Source organism: Rhinolophus ferrumequinum, chromosome 6, assembly GCF_004115265.2.
Source record: "Rhinolophus ferrumequinum isolate MPI-CBG mRhiFer1 chromosome 6, mRhiFer1_v1.p, whole genome shotgun sequence".
Taxonomy (NCBI): Eukaryota; Metazoa; Chordata; class Mammalia; order Chiroptera; family Rhinolophidae; genus Rhinolophus; species Rhinolophus ferrumequinum.
The window spans coordinates 23,496,708-23,508,887 of NC_046289.1; the positions used below are offsets into that span (position 1 = coordinate 23,496,708).

The following is a 12,180-nucleotide window of genomic DNA, read 5'->3' on the forward strand; positions in this document are numbered from 1 at the left end:
TCTCCTAGACTCTTATACATGTACTACACCAACCATATCCCAACTGATCATAAAGTCTAAATGTTCCTTAGATTTCTTAAGTCTGGATCTTCTCTCCACTAACACTGATAGTACCTCAGTGCCTGTTCTTTTTTTCGCATATAAATTGCCTCTTAACTGGTCTCCCTGCCTCTTTGTTCTCCACATTGTCCTCAGAGTTCTTTGTAAAATATAATTTTGTTCAATGTAAGGTGATCATATTGTTTATTGTCTGAGCTGGGCACTTGAGCAAGAAGGCTCTATTAATTATGCTGGGGAGGAAAAAGGGGTAAACTGGGACTTCCCCAGCAAATCGGGACAGTCACACTAATCATATACTCCCCTGCTTAAAAATCTCCCGTAATTTTCCATTGCCCACAGGAAAAGCCAGACTATGAAACTGTATTTGAGGACCTGTCTTCTCTTCCTTCTACCCAGCATGTATCTTAGCCTCAGGCTACATGATCTTCTCTTCGCTCCAACATATCCTGCTCTAGGAAAGAGATGTGGAACCAGATTGCTGGGTTTGACTCCCAGCTCCCCTTACAAGCTGTGTAACACTGAGCAGGTTACTTAACCTCTCGTATTTCAGTTCCTTCTATAGAATGGGAACAATAGGATTAAGTGGGATGATACATGGAAAGAAAACATTAGCGTTATGCTAGGAACACACACTATAAATGTGTGCTGTTATCTCTGATCAGATTCCCACAATTTTACAGATTAAAAAACAAACTTGGAGATGTGAAGTTGCCTAGTCACAACTAATGGAACACGTTTTTCGACTGTATTGCAATACTTCTAGTTACTTGAGGGAAAGGAGCATCTATCTTATTGTGGATTCCCCACCCAGCAAATACAGTGGTACCTAGCGCTCAGAGAATGTTCCATGAGATTAAATGGTTACAGATTTGGAAAGACGCGCTGAAGAATAACGTTAAGTCTGGAAAAAGAGAAGAGAGAGTTTCAGGAGAGTTGACAAAATATTTTTGGAGTTGTGTGTAAGAGGAAGGGACCTAGAGTAGTTCTGGGAGAAATAACGGCACTGACTGAGACGACAGGAGGCAAGTATTTCGGCTTACTGTAATAACTCTCTAAACAAAGCGCGCTGTGCAACACTGGAAGGGCCTGCTTGCCCAGTCACTGCCCTTCAGATAGACCTGTCGCCAAGATGAGACAGGAGGAAATCTGGACCTGGAAGCTGTCTGGGGACCAGGCCAGGGATCAGGGAAGTGGTCTTACAGACTCATCGGTGACCTCCTTGCTCCTGCCAGAGCCCTTCGGTTCCACGTGCTCGCTACCACGCACCCGCCAACCCTCGCGAAGGCCTCACTTTCCACGCGGGTGGAAAGCGAAGAAAGCCGTGGCGCCGAGACTAAGCAAGTGGGCCAGTGGAGGCGGAGAAAACCCTGCTGGGCCGGAAGTACCCAGAACCGCTTCCGGGTCAGGGGGAAGGAGCCACCATGGAACCTCGCCGGGGTGCAGGGCTGACGGAGAAGCAAGGCGTCTGAAGCAAGAGAAGCACAGCACTGCAAGAGCCACCAGGGACACGCAGGCCGGTCCTGCGGCCGCCGCCATGTCGGTGCTGGGCGAGTACGAACGACACTGCGATTCCATCATCTCGGACTTCGGGAGCGAGTCCGGGAGTGGCGGGGACTCGGGCGCGGGGCCCAGCGCCAGTCCGGGGCCGCGAGCCGGCGGCGGCGCGCCGGAGCAGGAGGAGCTGCACTACATCCCCATCCGCGTCCTGGGCCGCGGCGCCTTCGGGGAGGCCACGCTGTACCGCCGCACGGAGGTAGCGGCCCCCAGTTCCGGCCGCCCCAGCCCCTCCGCAGCCCCGCTTTCCCCGTGTCTTGCGACTGGTCCTCTCGTAGTGCTTGGGTGCCCGCAGGGTATATGTCTCAGGGTCCGCTCCACCACTCTTCCAAGTCCCCGGCACTAGGGATTCGTTACATCACTGGTTTTACTTACTGGTCGTTTTTGTTTAACCCGGGGAACTGAGCAAGTCATTGAAACTGCTCTTAGCCTTAGTTTCCCCATCTATAAAATGGGTTAGTTATAACTACCTTAAAATAATCTTTATTCTTAAAGGTTATTTTGAGACTCAAACAAAGGTGCTTTGCAAACTGTAAGTTATAAAGTGGTCCACGTTAAAGTGTTGCCAAAGTTATTCCCTCTCAGCTCTCCAAGGTCATGGTGGAGAAGACGGGCATAGCTTCAAAATTCCCACATCAATGGCAATTCTGCCATCTTTGCCATTCTTTAAGCTCAGATGTGAACACTCAATTGGAAATTTTTCTTGAAGAGTAGGGAGATCGTTTACCCAGCAGCGTTTGTGCCTGGGAAATACTTCTTCGGTATGTTCTATGCCGTTGATTTTTAACTTTAGAGGGCACAAGGACCCCTTTGGGAACCTAATGTAAATATAATCACCCCGTCCACATTTGCACATATACATATCCTTTGAAGAGATTCATGGATCGCTGACCCCCAAGTTCAGAATGAAGACTGATCTAAAACTCTGCAGTGGTGACTCTACTTACAAAAACTAACCATAAACTGATTTTGATCATTCACGTCTTAAAATTTTAGCTTTAGAATAAATAGTTAAGCATTTAATGTGAGACTATGGTGGGGTTATTGAAAGTGATTCATCCATCAATGAGCCATCTGGAGTTCTGGTGTGTGTTCCAAACTAGCGTAGTTTTAAGGCTAAAAGATGGAGAGAGGTGGTTGCAAGAGAATATCTTTAAGTGTTCTTTTTTGTCATAATGCCACATTAATGTATGATATTAGTGTTAGTATTCTGTTTTCTTATTTGTACTCAATATGAGAAAGAGGAGATAAGCATTAGTATTCCTGTTTTATAGTTAAAAAACTGAGACAGTATATTTAAGTGACTTGCTCACTTAAATTAGAAGTAAGTCTTGGACTAGAATGGAGTTTTACATCTCCTTGCCCATCCTTTTGTTGTTTTTTTGTTTTGTTTTATAATTTGACTTTTTTTTTTTTAAAGATTTTATTGGGGAAGGGGAATAGGACTTTTATTGGGGAACAGTGTGTACTTCCAGGACTTTTTTCCAAGTCAAGTAGTTGTCCTTTCAGTCTTAGTTGTGGAAGGTGCCGTTTAGCTTCAAGTTGTCCTTTGAGTCTTAGTTGTGGAGGGCGCAGCTCAGCTTCAGGTCCAGTTGCCGTTGCTAGTTGCAGGGGGCGCAGCCCACCATCCCTTGCAGAACTCAAGAAATCCAACTGGCAACCTTGTGGTTGAGAGCCTGCGTTTCAACAAACTGAGCCATCTGGGAGCTCAGCAGCAGCTCAGCTCAAGGTGCCGTGTTCAATCTTAGTTGCAGGGGGCGCTGCCCACCATCCCTTGCGGGAATTGAACCGGCAACCTTGTGGTTGAGCACTAGCCCATGTGGGAATCGAACCAGCAGCCTTCGGAGTTAGGAGCATGGAGCTCTAACAGCCCAGCCGGCCCCCATCCTTTTCATTTTTATGTTGAACTTGATTACAGAAAATTTTTAAGTGAAATTTGATTACACTTTCCCAAACTGCGTAACATTATCCACCAAATATTTATTAGATCTATGAATTTACGAAGGTTTAATTAGAAGCAAACCTTTCCCTCAAGCTTATATTTCAGTGGGAAGACAAGTTGGCTCCATTAGTAAACAAATAGCATTTAAGTTGTATGTGTATATAAATGAATGCACAAGTGTCGTTTCAGTGTATGCACTCTGAAAATTAAGGGAATAGTTACATTGAATAGATGTACAGCAGAAAGCTCATCAGGACCTTCCCAAAAAAATTCTAAAGTCCTAGCAGAGCCATTTTAGAGGATGGGGAGAGTAATTTAGGTGGGGGTGCTCCTGGTCTGGGGAGCAGTGTCAGTAAAGAATTAGAGATATAAAAGTGAATGGATCTTGGGAGCTGCAGGTTGAGTTTTCATGAATAGAGAAAAACATATGATGCATAAAAGTGACAGGAGATAGAGTTACAAAATGGGGCAGCATGAGTTAAGTGAACCCAGAGCTGTTAGGCATGACTTACTTTTATCCAGGAAGGGTAAATGAAAATCACTTGAGAAATCTAATTTTATAAAATTAGAGGCAAATTTAGTATTTCTATTTTACAAGCATCTGTGGTCAGCTGTAGGTGACACTCGCCAGTTCTCTATTTCTCCAACATTCTAGCCCTGTTACAATTCTCATCATGACTAACAGTCTGTCTTAATGTCCCTCAACATATTCTTTGAGATCTACTTCCATCCCACATTTTTACCTGGAATTGACATCATGCAAATTAAATGTAGCAACAATGTAATAGCATCTTAATATCCTGCAGTAAATAACGATGCTCCATTGTATACAGAACCTTTAAAGTCTGTTCATGTTTTGTTTAAAAAAAAAAATAAAAGCAGTCAGTCTCTGCCCATCTAGGAAGTTTTCTTTCTAGGTTTACAGATCATGTGTGGATTCACTTGCTGCCAGGCAGGAGAAAAGCACGATACCTCTATTGCTGTGTTGTAGGATGACTCATTGGTTGTGTGGAAGGAAGTTGATTTAATCCGACTGTCTGAGAAGGAACGTCGTGACGCCTTGAATGAGATTGTTATTCTGGCGCTGCTGCAGCATGACAATATTATTGCCTACTACAATCACTTCATGGACAATACCACCCTGCTCATTGAGCTGGAATATTGTAATGGTAAGGTGGAATTCAGTGGGACTTCCTCTGGCAATACATTCTTATGCCCTTACTCACCTTGAGGGGGACAGAAAAAGAAAAGGCATACACAGTGGTAAAAACTTGAAATGAATGTCTTGAGTTTAAGAGAAATAGTTCAGGCCCTGGAGAGTTTGTACAAAATGTGATGTACAAAATAAAAGGAGTGATTTTTTTCCCCCCTGCATACTTAAATTATGCCTTGTAATTTTAGTTCCATTTTCAAATTACTTGTTCAGTTGGATTTTACATTGATTTTTCAAGGTTTTTTCTTATGAAATGGCGTGAGTTAGTCGTTAAAGGCGTAGTGTGGCTTGATGTAATATTTAATGAAATCTTATAGGTTGATACTGATTTATCTTGACTTCAGCCAAAGCTATCCTGTTAAAAAGTGGTCCAAAGATCATAACTGAATGAAAATGATAGCATAGTAAAGCATGGCCTTATTTATCCAGTCTCTGATTTCTTTGGACCTACTTGTTAAGAAATAGACTCTGAACCCACATCCTGAGCTTCACAACTTTTTAGCTCTGTAATGTTGCACAAGAAACTTAACTTTTCTGTGTCTCAGCTTCCTCATTTTAATATGAGTTTGTTGATAACAGTACCTACCTCCTAGGGTTATTATATTACATGACTGTAAAGCTCTTAACATAGCAAACATTTGGTAAGTAGCAAATGTTTGATACATACTGTACTGGCTATTATCCTTCTTACTACATAAGAGAACCCCAACCCCCAAAGTTCTTTCTTAAGTTGCATGCTAAAGAGGTCCCAGCTATTCACTTAAATCTCTAAGAGAAAGCTCCTAGACTCTTAACTTTATTGTCTACACTCTTGTATATCGTGATTGTGCCTGGTTCTGATCAACCTTCAATGTACAAGATTATAGTAGAGATTTTTGAAGTAGCAGAAGCTTTAAGTAGTTAACTTCCTTTGTGGTCAGGAGGATATAGAACAAATGGTATACTTATTGAAACTCTGAGTTACTAAATTATGGGGGAAAAGAAGCTGTGAAATATAACCAGGGCTAAAGTGTTATAGTTGTAGATAAGAAATAAAATGAACCATGATCATTTGCAATCTATAGTACTTGATAAAGGAAAGAGAGAAGCAAATTCAGATTTACTACACAGGAATAAGTGAATTAATAAAGGTAGTAATGACTGGAAACATTCTAAGGTGTACCCTAAATTTCAGGAAACCTTTTCAGTGTTAAATAGAAGGAAAAAAGTCAATGTTACATACCTGTATATACAAAACAATGCATCACAGGTGTAACCCAAATGTTCTAGTAGTCACACTGAGAGTTAAAAAATACTACAATTCCTTTAAGAGGAGTTTCAAAGAAAATCATCTGATTTTAAAGACAGTCAAGATAATCTCTAATTTCCTAGGAATGGTCTTTACTCTCATCTTTTCAAAAATGTCATACTTCCTGGTTTTGTATTGAGCCTCTTCTAGGGAGGGGTATGTTTGAAGAATATTTCTAATACAGTCCATGAGAGATGGGAAGAATTTTATACTCCTGTGAAGAGCCAAGAGGGAAGAAATAGTTTCCTTTGGAGAAGAAGCAGAATCTTTCATTTCCTTGTGTTACCTGTTAAAACCCTAGTAGATTCAGGAGCCAATCTTTTATCTGTTAAGCAATTCAAACCTGTCTCTTGTTTAATTGCAGGAGGGAACCTGTATGACAAAATCCTTCGTCAGAAGGACAAGTTGTTTGAGGAAGAGGTAATTCACATTTCTATGGAAGGAAGCTAAAATTATAATGTATTGCATTCTGGTTCTGTATTAACTCTTCCAACAATGAAGAGTGTTTTTTTCCTTTTGTTCAGACTCCTTCCAGGCTCTGGTTGATATTCATGAGAAAGGAAACCTCTAACAAGGAAGCTGTCTATAGCTGCTTCCTAAACGGTTTACCTCCACATCATGATTCTCTATGGGCTTTCTTTCCTGGTTCTATTACTGCATACTGGTATGCCCAGTTTTCTATACCTTTGCATTCTTCCTGGATTTCTTTCCACAAGTCTGTTTCATCATATTATATTTTATAATGACATTGGAACTATTTTATGTGATCTGCTCTTTCTTTTTGCCCCTACCACTTTTCTTTGCCTACTCAACCTACAAGCAAGAGATGTCAAATCATGTTGAATCATAACCTCTGGTTGTAGCTTCCTTTGTTGTGTGTGTGTGTGTGTGTGTGTGTGTGTGTGTGTATGTGTGTGTATGTGTGTTTTTAAATGGAATTTTTTTGTTTGTTTCCAGTCCAGATATAATTTATTCTCTCTCTGCAGATGGTGGTGTGGTACCTATTTCAGATTGTTTCAGCAGTGAGCTGTATCCATAAAGCTGGAATCCTTCATAGGTAATGAGTGAAAAACTATGGGATGGATTCCTCCCCACCAATCCAACCCGCACCTTGGGTATCTTCCATCACCACTGTTATTTTCTTGATTAAGCAGTCAAGGCTTTTACATTGGTATATTTTAGAAAGGAAATAGTGAATAACGAGGGGTGAAACCATGTTTGTGATCTAGGAACAATTTCCTCAGTAGCTAAGTACTGCTTAGTCATTTCTTTAAGAGATATTTGAGAGTTCATTTCATTACATTAATTCATCAGTAAAGTCTAGAAGCCACTATGAGAAGTGGTATTACATTGGTTCGAATTCATAGTAAATGCTTTCTCTGAGCAATAATAATTGGCAATTATTTTTTAATTCTATAATTAAGTTATTTTAAATAAAAAGCCTCTTTAGTTTGTATAATTAACTGTGCAATTTTACTAGATCTTTGGGAGGGGGGAAACAGTTTTCTATTCATTTCTACCTATAGGAGAGAACTATTATAAACATTTCCACATCGTTATATCCTTGAGTCATTGACCGTTGCTAGAGATTAATGTTAAAACATTAGTATTTCTTTTTTTGTTGGTTTATTAACATATTTCTTGATAGCTATTGAATGGTTGCTGTTGCATATTATTTTCTTTTCACAAGTTACAAAAAATATTGTCCTGATTTTTTTTTATTCACCTCTTTCAATAAAGGAAGCCAGAATGTGGACCAGGCACAGTTTATTTGTTTTACATATGGTCAATTCACCTTGAGAAAAATAGCCGGTGATTTTATTTAGGTGATCTACACAGCCTAACCATGTTGCTGTGGGGACATAGAGCTTCTTCTCTTTTCTTAAGAGATTTGAAACTTTGACACCAAGTGTTAAAATTGCCTGACTATCTCTTAATTCCAGGCATAAGTGGTAATTGAAGAGGCAGTGCAACTTATAGGAATTATAATTACCTGGGACACCATTTGTTTGTCTGACATTCTCAATTTTTCCTAACGGCTTCGGTGGTGTGGGAGACGTACATGTGCTGTGAAGCCCTGGAGGATGATGTTAATTCTCTGCCTCCACTCCCCCAAGTCTCCTTTTCAATGTTACAGTGCGTGTGAAAGTGATGACCACTCTTTGAGATCCAATAACAGTCTGAGCAGTGGTGACACACTCATTTTTATTCTGTACTAATCTTGGGCATGGTGGGGATAAGACAAAATAATTGGCTATATGAGCTTACTGTGCAGCATCTTTTTTTTTTTCCAGAGATATAAAGACATTAAATATTTTTCTGACCAAGGCAAACCTGATAAAACTTGGAGATTATGGACTAGCAAAGAAACTTAATTCTGAGTATTCCATGGCTGAGACAGTAAGTATGTGTTGCCCTTGTCTTACTTTTTTTTTCTTTTCCTTTCCAGCACCATGAGATATAACTGTACTCCCTAAATTCACATGCTTTTTTCAGTATTCCTGCCAGTTCTCCATGCTTACAAAGCAAGTCTTCAGGAGTCTTTTTCCTTGGGCTCGGTAACGGGCATTTATATGCTCAGGTGTTCACTCAAGAGTCATTGTTCACGTTACAGCTCTGACCTCATGGCCCTTTCTAGCACTGACTAGAATCTTTCAAGCAACAAAATGCTTTACCTTTCTCTCCAGCCTAGAATCTTAAGTAGATTTCACTTTATCTTTTATTTAATGTTTGAGCTTAGGATGTTAGACATCGCCTTTGAATTCTTCTGGTTCAGAAGCCCTGTGTTACAAATAAAGGCCCAGAGAATGCTCTGATAAATAAAGGCCCTGATGCCCAGAGAATAGTCTGATTTTTAATATCACACAGTCTTAACTGCAGGGCTCCTTTCTCACCTGATCCTAAGAAACACCATTGGTAAAGAGTGGACACAAGTTGGTCTTGAAAGATAGTGATAACATCCTGTTAGGAGTTCTAACACCCAAGCATTACTCTTCTGGTTTCACAATGCTCTGTCCTTAAAAGAACTTGAAAATATAAATTAATGCAGTTAATTTTGTTCTGATGATGTTTTTTTGATACTGTTGAGGTAATGCTTCCCAGGATGCTGATAGCCAGGGTTGGGAGTCTCTGCTTCAGGGACTCTGTCTGCTTATATGATGGTACCAAATTGAACTTCTGAGAAAGCAGTCCTGTCCATATTTGAATTTTTCTCATCAAGAATAATCTGGCAAATCCAAGATTTGACGTTTCTTAGCCAGTTAAATGCAAAGATGGAATTGATAATGAAAATTTATAAATGCTATGTAAGCCATCTGAAAATTTATTTGCTGATTCAAGATGGCTGTCAGTTTTCTTAGAACTTCTGGGGCACTGATTATCTCTCTTGGGAGAGACTTGACCTCCATTCAGGACATTTTTTATTTCAAAACCCATTTTTGAATTCAAGAAATCTTTTTCATATTTGAAATAAATTCACTAGCTTTATTAATATTACAAATGTCAAATTGAGCCATTTAAAAAGTTTCATTACTATGCATTTCAATTAGAACTTTTAACCCCTTTGTTCAGCTACCTTTTCCCCACTGCCAGTTTTTTGGGTTTTATTTTTTTTCCCTTGGGGAACTTCTCCTCCGTATGTCTTTATCTGTATGAAGTCTTCAGTGGGCCTTGACTGCCCATAGCCTCTGTGATCTAGGCCTCACAGAACTGTTGCGGCTCCCAAATTACCATAGTGCCTTTACCACAGAGATTAAGATTAAAAAGAGATTGTTCCTTTCTAAGTGGCCCAAGAAATTTGATATGAATAAGATTTCTCCCCATTGTGGCATCATCTCATAAAAACCATTATGGAATATGCTGATGAATGTTTTATGGTTGTTAGTTCTAGTTCCTGGGAAATTTAACTTAGTTGTTGAACTATTAATATGGTTACCTCAGAAAAGAAGTTACTCTTTGTTTTCTTTGTTGTACAGCTCGTGGGAACTCCATATTACATGTCACCAGAGCTCTGCCAAGGAGTAAAATATAATTTCAAGTCTGATATCTGGGCAGTAGGCTGTGTCATTTTTGAACTGCTTACACTAAAGAGAACATTTGATGCTACAGTAAGTTGATGTGTTTTCCCCTCATTCTCCTTGTAAATGGTACAGCTTGATTGAGGGAATCAACTTCATTTATCCCTGAGTTTCTGATTTCTTGAACTGAAATCAAGTGTAGGCAAAAATAACAACTTTAGTCGTGTATTATTAGAATACTATAGACTAGATTTATCTCCAACTTGAATTTCCCTTTGAAATAATCATAAGCAGTTTGAGCACTATACTTGAAATTTGTTAACTATAATTTTAAAGCTGGCTCTAGGATCAACTATGTGATGCTACAGTTTAGATAAGCCATTTCCTTTCTATGCTTCAGCTACATCATTTTTTAAAAGCGAAGGCAAATTATGTAATATTAAAGTGTTTTGATCTTTTTTATGAAAAGTTATTCACTGACTCTTATTAAAGATTATTATTGTTTTATGGATCCCTTTAAATATTTTTTCTTTTTAAGTAAAGTCCACTGTAAAGCAGTGCTTCTAAAACTTTAATACACATAGGAAATCACCTGGGTATCTTGTTAAAATGCAGACTCTGTTTTAGTAAGTCTGGGGTAGGGCTGATAGCTTCCAGATGATGCTGATGCTACTAATCCATGGAGCACAATTTGAGAAACAAAAGTGGATTCACAGCCAAGCTCCTTTATAAACCAGGTGTGAGAACTTAGGCAAATCATTTCATCTCTTTGACCCTCTATTTCATTATCTATACCAAGGAAAAAAATATTAGGTTGGTGCAAAAGTATAGGCGGTTTTTGCAATTCTTTTTAACCTTTTAAACTGCAATTACTTTTGCACCAACCTAATATATATCCTTTTCACAGAGATGTTCTAATAATGTATATACACATGCAAATGTAAGATGATACAGATTTATTGGGCTTTCATGAGACCTATTTATTTTTCTAAATACTGAGGTTTATTGGCATATTACTTAATTCTCCTAAATATTATAGTGGAAGAAAAATGAGTTTGGGAATCATATTTTCACTGGAATTATCGCTCCTTTTTTTACTATCTGTAGTCTTGGACAAGTTACTTTACATCTCTGAATTGGTAATGATAACAACCTCTTTCTGTGGTGTTTGCAATGGTTAAAAAAGATCAAATATATAACATGCCTGTCTAGCACATAGTGTTCTCTATAAAGGTTTTGATAGTATCATTGTAATAATATTGTCATTATCATATTATTATTCACTACCTTGTCTGTTGGAGCAGATTATTACCTGTATAACCATTATTAGGAAATATAAATTAGGAGGCAAATTAGTTGGCAAAGGAGGTACTTAAAGCTAAGAAGCATGGCTAACCTTATTTTCCTTTTTCTTGGGATTCAGTTGAAGGGTCAGATTATAATATATTCTGAGTATTATGCTATTAGCACATAGTCGTATCTCCATGTTGGCCAGTTCGCTTCATTCTATCTGATAGCAGCAGTGCATCCCTAACCATTGCTTGCTGATGCATACTAATAGTTATAAAAAAGGTCAGACCTACGGCAGACCATTACCACTTCTTTAAATACTCACAGACATCTCAGAGCCCAGGCCGGTAGATTATAATAATGTCTTCTTTGTAAAACCAAAACAATGCAATCATCATTTTCTCATAGAATCCACTCAACCTGTGTGTGAAGATTGTACAAGGAATCCGGGCCATGGAAGTTGATTCTAGCCAGTACTCTTTGGAGCTGATCCAAATGGTCCATGCGTGCCTCGACCAGGTAAATGTGACTTACGTATTGATTTCAGTTTAGTGTTTTCCTTCCCAGCTTTAGTGTTTGGGGTCTGACATAGGAGAACCTGCACAAAACCACATCCACGCCCCAGCTAGGATGTATCTGTGGCTGTACCCAGAAGAATAGGCATTGGCAATTGATAGTTGTGTGCGTCAGCCAGCAAATTCTTTACTAATTTGTGAAAATGACTTTGCCATTTAAATTTAGCTTCATTTTTTGTGATGATTAATTTTTGTAACTTGATTTTATAAAAGTATAGTCATGGGTAATTTAGAGTTCTTAA

General features: G+C 39.1%; 1 protein-coding gene across 3 annotated transcripts in view; it reads left to right on the forward strand.

Annotated features, from left to right (window-relative positions):
* The first annotated feature begins 738 nt into the window (after positions 1-738).
* NEK9 (NIMA related kinase 9) overlaps positions 739-12,180 on the forward strand; it is a 33,832-nt gene continuing 22,390 nt past the window's right edge. The window contains exons 1-7 of one of the 3 annotated variants that reach the window (XR_004423245.1): positions 739-1,813; positions 4,548-4,725; positions 6,422-6,477; positions 7,044-7,114; positions 8,352-8,457; positions 10,032-10,163; positions 11,772-11,882. Coding sequence is in view for 2 of the 3 variants with exons in the window: in XM_033108788.1 (XP_032964679.1) it covers positions 1,190-1,813; positions 4,548-4,725; positions 6,422-6,477; positions 7,044-7,114; positions 8,352-8,457; positions 10,032-10,163; positions 11,772-11,882 (1,278 nt within the window). In the remaining variant the exon portion in view is untranslated. The remainder of the gene's footprint in view (positions 1,814-4,547; positions 4,726-6,421; positions 6,478-7,043; positions 7,115-8,351; positions 8,458-10,031; positions 10,164-11,771; positions 11,883-12,180) is intronic. The other 2 variants (XM_033108788.1, XM_033108789.1) reach the window with 2 other exon arrangements.